The sequence below is a fragment of the Myxocyprinus asiaticus genome, chromosome 3 (assembly GCF_019703515.2).
Source record: "Myxocyprinus asiaticus isolate MX2 ecotype Aquarium Trade chromosome 3, UBuf_Myxa_2, whole genome shotgun sequence".
NCBI lineage: Eukaryota > Metazoa > Chordata > Actinopteri > Cypriniformes > Catostomidae > Myxocyprinus > Myxocyprinus asiaticus.
The window spans coordinates 24,788,295-24,803,705 of record NC_059346.1 but is presented as its reverse complement, the minus strand read 5'-3'; the positions used below and the strand labels follow the sequence as shown (position 1 = coordinate 24,803,705).

The 15,411-nt window shown below is 37.1% G+C and overlaps 1 protein-coding gene across 1 annotated transcript; it reads right to left on the bottom strand.

Annotated features, from left to right (window-relative positions):
* Positions 1–1,078: 1,078 nt before the first annotated feature.
* LOC127424931 (Na(+)/H(+) exchange regulatory cofactor NHE-RF3-like) lies at positions 1,079–9,592 on the bottom strand. Its single transcript, XM_051670501.1, has 10 exons — positions 9,519–9,592; positions 9,147–9,189; positions 6,485–6,696; positions 6,127–6,331; positions 5,414–5,550; positions 3,995–4,199; positions 3,690–3,886; positions 3,358–3,582; positions 1,677–1,901; positions 1,079–1,572 (listed from the first exon to the last, which is right to left on the bottom strand). The coding sequence occupies exons 1-10, from the start codon at positions 9,579–9,581 to the stop codon at positions 1,528–1,530; spliced, it is 1,557 nt and encodes a 518-aa protein (XP_051526461.1). The 5' UTR covers positions 9,582–9,592; the 3' UTR covers positions 1,079–1,527.
* Between the last annotated feature and the right edge of the window lie 5,819 nt (positions 9,593–15,411).

Here is a 15,411-nt window from a genome sequence, read left to right as displayed (position 1 = left end):
TCGAATTCGACCTACTCTGGTCTTGGATAGGACTTGGACTCAGATGAGCTGGTCTTGACTACAACACTGCCCACGACCCTGCGTAGGATAAGCGGCTACAGAAAGAAGCGGCTAGTTTACCTATTTATATTAGATCAGCATCAACAATACATGATTTTAAAACTAAGATGAAAACATATTTTTTCACCTTGGCTTCTAATCAATCCTAGAGGTTGTGCTTCGTATATCTGTATTATTTGTGTGTTCTTTGTGTATTATCTTGCTATTTTTACCCTTTGGTATTGTACAGCACCTTGGTCAACATCTGTTGTTTTAATTTGTGATTTATAAATAAATTTGAATTGAATTGAAAAGAATATGGATAAATGGATGGATGGATAGACGGACATTTTTTGTGCATATCTCCACCTACTGGGCAGGGAGGAGAATTTATAGTAAAAAAGGACTTAAATATTTATCTGTTTCTCACCCACACTTATCATATCGCTTCTGAAAATATGGATTTAACCACTGAAGTCTTATGGATTACTTTTATGCTGCCTTTACATGCTTTTTGAGCTTAAAAATTTAGGTACCCATTAACTTGCATTGTATGGACCTACAGAGTTGATATATTCTTCTAAAAATATTCGTTTGTGTTCAGCAGAAGAAAGAAAGTCAAACACATTTTAGATGACATGAGGGTGAGTAAATGAAGAGAGAATTTTCAATTTTGGGTGAACTGTCCCTTTAAATATTATTAATAAAAAAAATCCAGAAATCAAACCAATAACTTGAATATTTTAGATAAATAAGGTTTTTATATAATACAACCCATAACCATTTAATCTTTCTGTGTTGTGTTGTTATTTAATTTGTATGTCTATATGCATGTTTTTATAAATTTATTTCAGCCTGTAACTACATGTTTTTGTGGATATTTGCCTTTTTGTTATATTGCTGCGAAGTTTGAATAAAAAAAAAAAAAAACTTGCAACACACAAATCTAAATAATTTCAGATCAGATATATGCACAGCATTAATCAGTAAATTACTACTAAAAACATTGTGCTGATTTAGTCATGTACACAAAGACGTGTTTACTTATTGACATAATATTTTCATTTGAAATATTTATTTATTTAATAATAACTTAATTTGTAAAAGACTTTTGACTCTCATTTTAATGAGAAACATATCTGGGATCAAAATACAATGCTGAAACAGCAGTACAGTCATATGTTATATATAACATGACAAAAAACATGTGGAGTGTGAAGACAGGCATAAGTAAAACTTTTATAACTTTTCTTTTATCTTACAGTAGGTTTATATAATACTTTATATAAATCAAGACTTAACGGAGATGTTTGCTTCCAGAGACCAAACCACAGCTTCAAAGATAAAGAAATTGTTTGAGTTTCCTGTTAAACATATTTGCAAGGTCTTGAACAGACAAAATTCCCCATGGCTGATTTCTTTGATATTTTAAGGACTGCTTTAATGTCCATCACCCCTGAAGACATATCCAGGTGGACTAATAGTTCATCATTCTGTTGGTGGTTCAGCAGCCTTTGAGACATTTTTCTCTCCCTAACAAATAAAACATGAACAACTATGAATGAAGGCAAATGATATGAAGTGATAATTTGCTCCTGATTTTTGAATGTTTGAGGACATCATACATCATTGCATACCTCAGAGGTTGTCGCCAGTTGGTTCACTTTGATTGGCTTCTCATTCTTCTTCAGCCACTCATAACCTCTCTGATCGACTACTAGTAAAGAAAGAGAGCTCCCTCCTTTCTTCGCATGTAAGATCACATCCTCCACAGACTCTTTCTCCACATTCTGTCCATTCACCTCCACCACCACATCACCCTGTAGAAGACCAGAACTCTGTCCTGGGCCTCCTGCTGCTACCTAAAGAATATGAGGTAACACATTGTAATAATGAAACATTAGTTGTTTAAATTAAAATGTGTATGTTTTTTTATTTTAAAATACTTTCTCATATTCCAGCTTAATATACAATGACAACTACAAGTAAAACATTCGTAGGTTGATTTTCCTGAAAAACATTCAAACACTGATCTTTTGTTTGAACATTGGCTCAACCAATGGAGAGAGTTTGGGGCGGGGCTATCTGTCTGTTCAATCAATGGCAGATGGAGGGAGTATTCAGAAATCTGTTTGAAAACAATGTTTATTTTCACAATTCCGCTTTAATCAAAATGAAATATATTTTATTTATGGTGTGTCCAAGCATGTAACTTTCAGATCACTCTTCTTCTTCTTCAAAAGGTAATGTTTTATGTAGCTGCATACTTTCAAACAAATTATTTGTTAGATATTTTACACAGGTATAATCTCACTATGTTGACAGTGGATGTTTGATTATAAGATCATGATATAAAAAGTAAATTTTGGTTGTTGTTAGAAAATTACATCTATGGCTGATTTCCCAAGTGTACATTTTAGTGAAGAAATCCCACAGAGGGTCTCCCACAGGCATTTTAGTCCAGAACAAAGCTTAATTTCAAACCTGGAAACCAGTCTTAAACTGATAGTTCACCCAAAAATGAAAATTCTCTCTTCATTTACTCACCCTCATGTCATCTAAAATGTGTTTGACTTTCTTTCTTCTGCTGAACACAAACAAAGATTTTTAGAAGAATATCTCAGCTCTGTGGGTCCATACAATGCAAGTGAATGGTGATCAGGCCTTTGGAGCTCCTAAAAGGAGATAAAGTCAGCATAAAAGTAATCCATAAGACTCCAGTGGTTTGATCCATGTCTTCTGAAGCTATCCAGTTGGTTTGGGTGAGAACAGACCAAAATATAACTCCCTTTTCACTGTACATCTTGTCATTGCAGTCTCTAGACACGATCATGATTTCAAGCTCAATTACACTTCCTAGCACTTGACGTATATGCAGAGTATTAGATGGTGCTATAGGAAGTGTAATCGAGCTTGAAATCATGTTTGCCCAGGAGACTGCTGTCAGTGAAAATGTACAGTGAAAAAGCAGTTACATTTTGGTCTGTTCTCACCCAAAACCAACTGGATCGATTCAGAAGACATTGATTAAACCACTGGAGCCTGATGGATTATGTTTATGCTGACTTTAACTGCTTTTCACAGGTTCAAAGCCTGATCACCATTCACTTGCCTTGTATGGACCTAATATATAGCTGATACATACTTCTAAAAGTCTTTGCTTGTGTTCAGCAGAAGAAAGAAAATCATATACATCTGGGATGGCATGAGGTGAGTAAATGATTCAAATATTTTAACTTTTTGGGTGAACTAACCCTTTAATATCTGAAGTCAGTATCACCTAAATACTTTTTTGTCAATGAAAGGGATTCATTGTACCTGGCTGATCAAAGTGCCAGGTTTCTGTTGGACACAGCCCAAATGGAAGCCAAAGCCAACTGAGCCCAGCTGTAGCACACAGAGTCTAACATTAGGATTGATCTGCTCGTCCTCCTGGGGCTCAACATGGGGCACTGTAAGCTCCAGTGTTAGCGGGATTTCCATTTTCTCCACAGGGATACCAGGTGTAACATTCACACAGAACAGCAAGGGAGAGAGGCCCAGCTGAGAAAGAATGATATAATGACATTTAAAAGACAAGAAGACAGGCAGGCATAAGGGAAACAAATGAAGATCTCTTAAAAGAATTCAGTGTCTCTGTATACATTTACCTTAGTGTAAAACTCTTGGCCTTGTGGTGGCATAGTTGTGAGGGTGACATTCTGTCCACTCTGTCTGATTTTGTTGACAACTTCATCATGACCCAGTGAGTCTGTGGGCTCTCCATTCACTTCAAGAAGCACCTCACCTTCTTTAACACCTCCCAATTCAGCAGGGCTGCCCTTATCCACCTCTCTTACCATGTGGACTATGTAAACCAAAAATAAACATGGAGAGTATATATCCTACTGTGTTGCTGTATGAAAGACAGAATTTGAGGTTGTGCTTGTCAAACATGTGTGCGTGTGCCTCTTACCAGTGCGTCCTGCCCCTGTCTTCTCCTTCCTGAGCAGGAAACCGTACCCTTCTGACCCAAGCACCAGATGTAGTCTGCGGGGCTGGTAAGGCATGCTCACTGCATCAGCCATGGGTGGAAGAATGGGCATTTTCCTTCGGGCATAACTCTTCTCACTCTCACTGTCAATCACCAGCACTGTCATGTGATCGCTGCACTTCTTTACCTGGGGATATAAACCGACAGTATCACTTGAGACTAAAGTTCAACTCAACCAACATGTGAGCAGGGTTGGGGAGTAACAGAATACATGTAATGGGATTACGTATTTAAAATGCAAAATATAAGTAACTGTATTCCACTTCAGTTTAAATTTAAATCATTGGTAATTAGAATAAAGTTACATTCAAAAAGTATTTTGATTACTGAAGAGATTACCTTGCATTTTATTGTCTTTTGTTTCATTTAATATGTAGTCCTTTCAGATGGAAAACATTTATACATATAAATGATGTGATCCAAAGTGCATTTGAACAGCGGTGAAACACTTTCTTATGATGTGTTACACTCATACGAGCAGACAGATAAGTACGTTTGAAGTAAGTTTGGAGCAGAAGAAATAGAAATAAACCTTGTGTAAATTGTCAGCTTTACGCTAAGCTAAAATGCTATTTACATGCACGTAACCAGGCACGGTCATATTTTTTTTATCAAAAACATTCACGTTAGATCATTATTTCTTTTTTTCTAGTAAGACCTTTGATATAAGGGCAAAAATCATATTCATAATAATAATTTTTTATTGTTTTCCTGTAAAAATATCTATAAATCCTTAAACAAGATCAGTTTGATTTATCTTGTTTTAGAAACAACACTGCATAAGATATTTAGGTTTTTCAGAGAATGTATTTTTAACATGTGTATTTTGTCTTACTGTACTAACAGAGTTTTTATAGTCAAAACAAGTAAAGAAATCTACCAGTGCTGAAGAAGTAATCTAAAGTATTTAGATTATGTTTCTAACATAGCCGAGCTGTGTGTGCGGCTATGTGTTTTATGTTGTTTTAAGTTGAGTTTACATCATTAAAGTTTAAGTTGACTGTTTTGCTGGTTCCCACCTCCTCCTTGCCCATCCTTTACCAGTTACATTGGTGCCGAAACCCAGAAAGGAGGAGGGATGCGCTGTCGTGGAGTAATCTAACGGAATACGGTACAAATTACATTTTACAGCATGTATTCTGTAATCTGTAGTGGAATACATTTCAAAAGTAACCCTCCCAATCCTGCATGTGAGTGACGAGTCTGTGTCGAGTCTGTGAGACATATAAGACACATCAAAGTAGCTCTGCAAATTTCAGTTTAAAAGTTTATGGTGAAATTTTAGTCCAGTTCAGTTAAATAAAACTTTTCAAAGCAAGTCCTTATTGTTGCCTTATTTACCATTTTGCTGATGGCAGAGTGTGTGAGTTCAGAGGCCATGGCACCATTGATCCAGATCAGACGGTCACCTTTCTTCACTCCTGCCTTCTGTGCGGCTCCTCCATTCACTGGACTTGTATAGAATTTGCCTTTCTCACCTGCTCCAAGGATAAACCAACAGACCTCAACATGAACCTCAAAAACTTTATTATTTATTATTATTATTATATATATTATATTTTAAATGATGTTTTATGAAAGCTAGTCTTATGAAATCTTGGTTAAAATGTGATGGCCATAATTTTTCCAGTGTCAAAATACTTTCTCTTGGGATAGCTTAATATGAGGAGGCAATTTATAAGGAAGTCATTCGTTGTTTTATATCACCCAAAAAGTGTGGATACTGTGGTACTATCAAAACATTGCGGTTTGTTTAAGCATTCCAAACGGCCCAACATAGCAACATTGGCTCAACCAATGACAAGTGTTTGGGGTGGGGCTATCAGTTTATCTGATTAATGGAAGATGGAGGATGGAGGAGATGGGTTTGTTGGAGAAACCTGTTTGAAAACAGTCATTATTTGTAGTGCTGCTAGTGGTGCAGAAAAATACACTTCATCTTTAACATTTAGCCTCACTTATTTTAAAAAAGGACAACAGCATTGGTGGAAAGGTTAATTTTGAAGATGTTTATTTCAAATGTAAATATGAGGATACTATGGTTATTTTCTTACCTTCCACAGGCAGTATGCTGAACCCCAGGCCAGATGAAGCCTCTCTTGTGATGTGGCAGAGACGGGGAGGCCTCCATTCTTCCCCACGGTTGGTTTTAGCCAGCTCTCTAAGGTCACAACCCTCAGACACAGCCTTGTCATAGGCCTGGCCATCCAACACCAAGAAACAAAGCTGTGAACCACACACCTGAATCCAGCGGGCCACCTGTGAGAGAGAAACATGATAGAGAAATAAGATTGCAGAAATAATTTTGTTGCAAAGCTTGAAACAGAAACAAAGAAGATGTCTGTAGATTTTACAGTACACAATATTAATAAAAAATTACAAATTCATGATTCAGGGGTCATAACCTCTCACCTCCATGTGTCCCATGTTGTCTACAAACATCTCATTTACTTCAAGCAGGTGATCCCCATCCTTGAGCCCACTTCGCTCTGCCACACCCCATGACTGTAGCTGCCTGATAACATGACCCTGCCTCCCTCTTTCCACACGCAGATAGAAGCCAAAGTTTTCTCCCTCTTCCCTCTTCAGCACGCACACCCGAAGTGAGGGATCTGACACAGGTTCTATTGGAACAGATAATAGTTATATGGCAAACCATATACTTTTAAAATTTCTGTTGGCACAGATTATGCTATAAGTAAATGACAAATGGAATATGTACACATGAAAGCAGTACTTCTTTGCATATATATATATATATATATATATATATATATATATATATATATATATATATATATATATATCAATGTCATACAATGTCAGTAAACATAAAAAAGCTAAATCAATATTTGGTGTGACCACCTTTGCCTGAGCACCAATTGTCCTAGGTACACCTGGACACAGTTTGTCTTGGTTGTTGGCAGACTGGATGTTCCAAGCATCTTGGAGAATTCACCTCAGTTCTTTTGTCTATTTAGGCTGTCCAAACTGCTTCTGTCTCTTCATGTTGCAGGGCTCCCTGTTCTTCTATTCTATTCTATTTGCAAAAGGAATGTTTGGGAATCTAAAATTTATATTTCCTATTGACACACCAAAGCTGAAGATATACAGTAAATAACTATCTTAAGACAACTTTTTGGTGTGAAACATCTTATACATATACTGTATATATACATACAGTATATACACTGTACACACACATACATACATACATGTATGCATACATACACATCTATCTACATACATACATAAATACATACATACACATCTATCTATCTATCTATCTATCTATCTATCTATCTATCTATCTATCTATCTATATATACAGGTGCATCTCAATAAATTAGAATGTCATGGAAAAGTTCATTTATTTCAGTAATTCAACTCAAATTGTGAAACTCGTATATTAAATAAATTCAATGCACACAGACTGAAGTAGTTTAAGTCTTTGGTTCTTTTAATTGTGATGATTTTGGCTCACATTTAACAAAAACCCACCAATTCACTATCTCAAAAAATTAGAATATGGTGACGTGCCAATCAGCTAATCAACTCAAAACACCTGCAAAGGTTTCCTGAGCCTTCAAAATGGTTTCTCAGTTTGGTTCACTAGGCTACACAATCATGGGGAAGACTGCTGATCTGACAGTTGTCCAGAAGACAATCATTGACACCCTTCACAAGGAGGGTAAGCCACAAACATTCATTGCCAAAGAAGCTGGCTGTTCACAGAGTGCTGTATCCAAGCATGTTAACAGAAAGTTGAGTGGAAGGAAAAAGTGTGGAAGAAAAAGATGCACAACCAACCGAGAGAACCGCAGCCTTACGATTGTCAAGCAAAATCGATTCAAGAATTTGGGTGAACTTCACAAGGAATGGACTGAGGCTGGGGTCAAGGCATCAAGAGCCACCATACACAGACGTGTCAAGGAATTTGGCTACAGTTGTCGTATTCCTCTTGTTAAGCCACTCCTGAACCACAGACAACGTCAGAGGCGTCTTACCTGGGCTAAGGAGAAGAAGAACTGGACTGTTGCCCAGTGTTCCAAAGTCCTCTTTTCAGATGAGAGCAAGTTTTGTATTTCATTTGGAAACCAAGGTCCTAGAGTCTGGAGGAAGGGTGGAGAAGCTCATAGCCCAAGTTGCTTGAAGTCCAGTGTTAAGTTTCCACAGTCTGTGATGATTTGGGGTGCAATGTCATCTGCTGGTGTTGGTCCATTGTGTTTTTTGAAAACCAAAGTCACTGCACCCATTTACCAAGAAATTTTGGAGCACTTCATGCTTCCTTCTGCTGACCAGCTTTTTAAAGATGCTGATTTCATTTTCCAGCAGGATTTGGCACCTGCCCACACTGCCAAAAGCACCAAAAGTTGGTTAAATGACCATGGTGTTGGTGTGCTTGACTGGCCAGCAAACTCACCAGACCTGAACCCCATAGAGAACCTATGGGGTATTGTCAAGAGGAAAATGAGAAACAAGAGACCAAAAAATGCAGATGAGCTGAAGACCACTGTCAAAGAAACCTGGGCTTCCATACCACCTCAGCAGTGCCACAAACTGATCACCTCCATGCCACGCCGAATTGAGGCAGTAATTAAAGCAAAAGGAGTCCCTACCAAGTATTGAGTACATATACAGTAAATGAACATACTTTCCAGAAGGCCAACAATTCACTTATGATGTATTCTAATTTTTTGAGATAGTGAATTGGTGGGTTTTTGTTAAATGTGAGCCAAAATCATCACAATTAAAAGAACCAAAGACTTAAACTACTTCAGTCTGTGTGCACTGAATTTATTTAATACACGAGTTTCACAATTTGAGTTGAATTACTGAAATAAATGAACTTTTCCACGACATTCTAATTTATTGAGATGCACCTGTATATATATATATATCTATATCTATATATCTATATCTATATCTATATATCTATCTATCTATCTATCTATCTATCTATCTATCTATATATATATATATATATATATATATATATATATATATATATATATATATATATACTTAAGAGTAGCAGAAAAAATATACTAATAAAAATATAAACATCACTAACCTGTATCACCTGCAATCACCATGGCTGGACTGTCGATTCCCTCCTTGGGATTGAAGGTGAAGCAAAAGAACAGATTAATAAATAAGTATACGCCCTTTGTTAAGTGCTGTACACGAACAGCCAATGAGATTAAGTGCACTGCCATAAAGCAGTCATAATGCCCTCCACATTGGTACTTCATTGACTGTATTTTAGATAGCAAAATGAGAGAGCTGATGAAGTCATTGTAATGTGGCGTGTTTCTGCATGTGTGCTCTTATCAAATCAAAAGGCACAAAGTCAAAGCTGAGGAATCTTCCATAAGGTAAAGGTCTGCCTGTGTGGAGTGCATGTGGATGTGTGTCTATGAGGGGTAATAAAAACATTACTTACTCTGCCAGTTCCATGGTGGCCCACAACATTGCAAGCAAAGTAATAAGTGAGACAGATCAACATGAAATAGCGAGAATTTTACAGTGAGGTCAACCACACCTACAATTCCTGGCCAAAAAAAAAAAAAAAAATCCACCCCGCAGATTCCTAGCACTGAGTCAAGATCAGTAATTTTGCTCTTGACCTTAAGTTTTTGTAAACAGATCTTGAGTCAACTTATTTTGATGGAAAAAGTAGCTGTTGCTCATCTGCGCTGTCCTCCCTTTATACTTTGGATTGGTCAGTCATAGTGAAAACATAACGTTTGTAAGTCAGAAAAAATCAAAACAGTGTTTGCTTATGAATGATAGACTTTGATTAAACATCTTAGTTAAATATGCTTTTGATGTTTGCATTGTTGTCAGTACTTAAGCTGGCTTAGTAAATCATCAGTGCATTAAATTCTGCACACTGCCATGATTGATAGTTCTTTCTGGTTTATGGTTAATTTCATATGTCTACATTTCACAAGTGCACTGAGTTTTGAAAACTATAAATGTAATAAATATAAAGAATGGCTCTCTGTATGGAATATAATAGGTAATGGATTTAATTCCCTTATCTGGAATTTTTGTCAACAATGATAATGAACCAAACCCAGTAGCCTTGAGTGAGAGTTCATAAAAACACACAACTGTGGTTGCTAAAAAAAAGTTTACGATTGTTCTATAACATCTGTGACCATGCAGGCATAAAACAGTTTTTGCATAAATCAAATTTATCCAGTCTGACCTCAAACATTTTTCCTTCTGTTTACATAATTTTCAGACTCAGTGGGCCTTATTCATAAAACACAAACAGAACAAATTCTGTATAAATAGTTCATTCAGTAAATCCAATCTTATGTAAATTGTTGTATTGAGTTGAATGCAACAGTTTGTGTAATAATGCTTTTATAAGCAATTTACCCAAAAATGAAAATGTTATCCTCCATCACCATTCACTTTCATTGCATCTGCACTGCCTGTACAAAAAAAAAAAAAAAAAAAAGTTGCCGTTTGGATTTAAATAAGAAGATACTTGAGAGCCTATGATTGGATCATTATTGCAGTGATTGATATGTTTCTGCTGGCAACAATTCTTTTAACCCTAACTGATCCAGTGTGTAGCTTCTCTCTTAAACAACCATGTCGGAAGATGTATCCCATGGTCATGGAAAAGATGTTTCTGTGTTTCAGAAGGGACAAATTATTGGCCTGAATCAAGCAAAGATAACAACTAAGGAGATTGCTGAAATCACTGGAATTGGGTTAAGAACTGTCCAACACATTATTAAACCTGGAAGGATAGTGGTGAACCGTCAGCTTCGCAGAAGAAATGTGGTCGGAAATAAAACCTGAATGATCGTGATCGGAGATCACTAAAATGCTTGGTGAAGTCACGTCATAAAAAATCAACAGTAGAACTCATGGCTATGTCTAATAGTGAAAGTAAGAGTATTTCCACATGCACAATGTGACGAGAAATGTCAGGATTGGGACTAAATAGCTGTGTGGCCACAAGAAAGCCAATTGTTGGTGAGGCTAATCGAAAAAAAAAAAATAACTTCAATTTGCTAGGGAGCATAAAGATTGGACTGTGGAGCAATGGGAAAAGGTCATGTGGTCTGATGAGTCAAGATTTACCCTATTCCAAAGCGATGGGCATGTCAGGATAAGAAGGGAAGTGCATGAAACGATGCACCCTTCATGCATACTGCCCACTGTACAAGCCTCTGGAGGCAGTGTTATGATCTGGGGTTGCTTCAGTTGGTCAGGTCTAGGCTCAGCAATACTATGCAGCAATAAAATGAAGTCAGCTGACTACCTGAACATACTGAATGACCAATTTATCCCATAAATTGATTTTTTCTTCCCTGACTGAACAGGCATATTCCAGGACGACAATGCCAAGATTCATCGGGCTCAAATTGTGAAAAAGTGTTTCAGGGAGCATGAGGAATCCTTTTCACACATGAATTGGCCACCACAGAGTCCTGACCTTAACCCCATTGAAAGTCTTTGGGATGTGTTGGAGAAGATTTTACAGAGTGGTTCGAAACTCCCATTATCAATACAAGAATTAATGCAACTCTGGACAAAAGTAAATGTTGTGACATTGCATAAGGTTGTCGAAAGCAAGTCATAACCAAAAGGATGACAGAATTTAGATTTTTGGGTGAACTATCCCTTTAAGAATTAGCAGTGCATAATATCTATGGAGGGCAGTCAAAAATGTGATTTTATATAGTGACGAGGAGGAGGGTGGGGCCGGGCCGTTAGGACACATCAGCTAATTAGCTGGGAGGGGAATAAAGATGAGCCAGGGGCGCTAGTTCAAGAGAGAGAGAGAGACACACAGCCGAGCTGTGTGTGCAGCTATGTGTTTTATGTTGTTTTAAGTTGAGTTTACATCATTAAAGTTTAAGTTGACTGTTTTGCTGGTTCCCACCTCCTCCTTGCCCATCCTTTACCAGTTACATTGGTGCCGAAACCCAGAAAGGAGGAGGGATGCGCTGTCGTGGAGTCCTCGCTGCTGCCGTCCGCCGGGGGACGGAGGTGTTGCTGCTGTCCGCCGGGAGTCGGAGGAACCGCTGCCATCCTCCAGGAAGAGGAGGAGCTGTTCCATCCACCAGGGGTCAGAGGACTCACTGCCATCTGCCCGGTGAGGAGTGGCTATCGTCTGCCAGAGGGCAGAGGAGCGGCTGAGGACCAGGCAACAGCATGTTCGGGGACCGCCTGTCAAGACTTTCTCTCTCGCTCCTCTCTCTCTCTCTCTCTCTCTCTCTCTATCTCTATCTCTGTCTCTCCCGCTAGCCCTTTCCCTCTCCCCTCTCCCTCCCCTCATCTCTCCCCAAGTTCCCAGGAGGCAAACACATTAATTCTTCTCTGTACATCACCTGTCAGCCCTGAACACAACACAACCTAGAACATTTTCATGAGCCCTGTGAAGAAGGGACCCACTATGGTCCTTTATAGCCTACTCATTAGGTCCCGGTACCAGTGAATTTGATGGAAGATGGAAAGGTTGGGTCTGAGGGGGAGTGGGAGGGAAGGTGAGATTGAGAGAATTCCACAGCTATCCGGAGCTGTCAATATGTTTTCTCTCTGATGGAGCGCTAACCCGCTAATTGCAAATGTGCTGTGAAAAGACAGCCTCAGTGAAGATTAAAGTTTTTTTTAATCTTTTAAAGAAAGTATAATCAGAATGATTAAAACATAATGGTAACACTTAACAATAAGATTCCATTCATTAACTTTAGTTAATGCAATAAATGCATAAAGTATCATGAACTAACAATGAAATATTTTTCAGCATTTAGTAATATTTGTTAATGTTAGTTAATAAAAATAAAATTGTTCATTTTTAGTTTATGATAGTTCATAGTACATTAACTAATGTTAACATACTGTATACAACTTTAGATTTTAAAAATGTATTACTATTAACCAAGATTAATAAATGCTGTAAATGTATTGTTCATTGTTCGTTCATGTTAACTAATGTTGTCAACTAATGCTAACAAATGGAAACTTATTGTAAAGTGTTACCAAAATAATGAACCACTGTAATCTGAGTGTCTGACAGTAATGTTCACAATGCAAATCAAAAGCAACAATTAAGCTACCACAGTACATTATATTATTACTACCAACAATACGGTATTACCACTATATTATTTGCACAAATGATCATCTGTACAGTTTTGATTCATAACAACATACAGAGATTGCATAAAGTTTCGTTTACACTGGAAATTCAATAAAATACAATACTGAATAATAATATATAAATGCATTTATTATAATCAATTGAACATGTTTTAGCACACATAACTTGCATTTTTGATGAGACAAACATAATTATTATGCAGAAAAACTGGGAAGCTAATGGCAAAAAATCTTGTTCTCTGGTTTACACAATCTGCAGCGCAAGCCAAAACCTTGCCAAAAATGTCTTTATACATAAAACAGAATCAACAAAATAATTTTTCAATATCTCAAAATCCATTTGCACTTTACCAGCTTATCTTTTTTTCTAATCTGAGAGAGAAGATGTTGAAGGCTTTTTGTTCATTAAGATATGCACACTGCATAAAAAAAAATGTGACTTTGCGTAGAAAGAAATTAATTTGTAAATTAATGAAATACATGTTAATCAAATATGACTGCTCAAGATGAGTGTGTGAAATATGATCTTATTCTTATTATCTCAACCCTCCAGTACAGCAACCCATAACAACACATATTAATGGCACAGACATCCAAAATGATTTTTACAATAGAGAATTAACAGACAACCACTGGAAATACATAGAATATTCAAGGATTAAATATCATTCACTAGGCACAGAACAATACTATTGCTATTAGAAACAGGTATTACCCAACTCTCTACACAAGAGATTTTATCTGCACATTCTTTCACATCTGTGTACCATTGCAAGAAAAAATCTTGATGGTGAACATTTCCTTATTCTAGTCCTGTCCAATGACTCCAATGGAAATAGAACACATACACACTTTATCTAACAGGCTGCAGAGTAGTTAGTATCACACAGTATTGAGTACAGAATTGTTGGCTGTTGTACAGCTAATAGTTTGTCTGCCTTTTATTGATCCCTGTTCTGAAGCAGCTCTTTTGAAAATGGAATCTGTGCTCCTAAAGCATCTACGACCAAGGGTGCTCACCTAGGATCTTAGATAACCTAGTTTTCCCTTGGTATGGCAATAAAGCAAAACTGATTATAAAAGCAGTGATTCTTTGATTGCAGAATGATCAATAGATCATCTTCAAAGCTGTGTGCAATGTTTAAGTGGACAGATTGTTCTAGAAAAAGAGCAATCATACCTTACAGTACTATGAGTAAGAGCCTCTCTTTATACCACTGACGATAATGAGAACGCTCTGTTTTGAGGGCAAACCTCCTCTCTCAAAATCTCTAAATCACCTGTTATAGTGGAGTAACCTTGGAGCCCAATGGTAATGTTTCTAAAACAAAACAAAGATGTCCTAAAATTAACCCTCTGTAGATTACTGAAGTTCTGTTAGGAGTCTTTTTGGATTACAACACATGTGCAACATATATTCCTTGCAGCACCTTGTTTTCTGATTCCAAATTCATCATGCATTTTCCTTTTCCATAATACTCCCTTTTCCAGCAGTGCGTGTCATATTTGCGGATATAAAAATAAAGTTAATTACAAATTAATGCCCAAAAAGTTCCAATAAAACCACATCAACAAAAGTGCATACATGTATTTACAATTTCCCTTAAAGCAAAACAGATACACTGATTGCCAAAAGTTTGGAATAATGTACAGATTTAGCTGTTTCTGAAGGAAATTGGTACTTTAATTCACCAAAGTGGCATTCAGCTGATCACAAAGTGTAGTCAGGACATTACTGATGTAAAAAAACAGCACCATCACTATTTGAAATAAGTCATTTTTGATCAAATCTAGACAAGCCCCATTTCCAGCAGCCATCACTCCAACACCTTATCATTGAGTAATCATGCTAAATTGCTAATTTGGTACTCGAAAATCACTTGCCATTATAGCAAACACAGTTGAAAGTGGTTCATTAAATTAAGCTTAACATTGTCTTTGTATTTGTTTTTGAGTTGTCACAGTATGCAATAGACTGGCATGTCTTAAGGTCAATATTAGGTCAAAATGGCAAAAAAGAAACAGCTCTCTCTAGAAACTCATCAGTCAATCATTGTGTTGAGGAATGAAGGCTATACAATGCACAATGCAAAGGTGTACACTGCAGTCTTCAAAGACAAAGGACAACTGGCTCTAACAAGAAAAGAGATGTGGAAGGCCCAGATGTACAACTAAACAAGAGGATAAGTACATCAGAGTCTCTA

Excerpts from the sequence above, each read along its gene's own strand:
- LOC127424931 (XM_051670501.1), bottom strand. The coding sequence starts at position 9,581 with ATGTTGATCTGTCTCACTTATTACTTTGCTTGCAATGTTGTGGGCCAC. Across the intron at positions 6,332-6,484 it reads ACAACATGGGACACATGGAG|GTGGCCCGCTGGATTCAGGT; the intron begins GTGAGAGGTTAT and ends TCTCTCTCACAG. Across the intron at positions 5,551-6,126 it reads CAGCATACTGCCTGTGGAAG|GTGAGAAAGGCAAATTCTAT; the intron begins GTAAGAAAATAA and ends TCCTTGGAGCAG.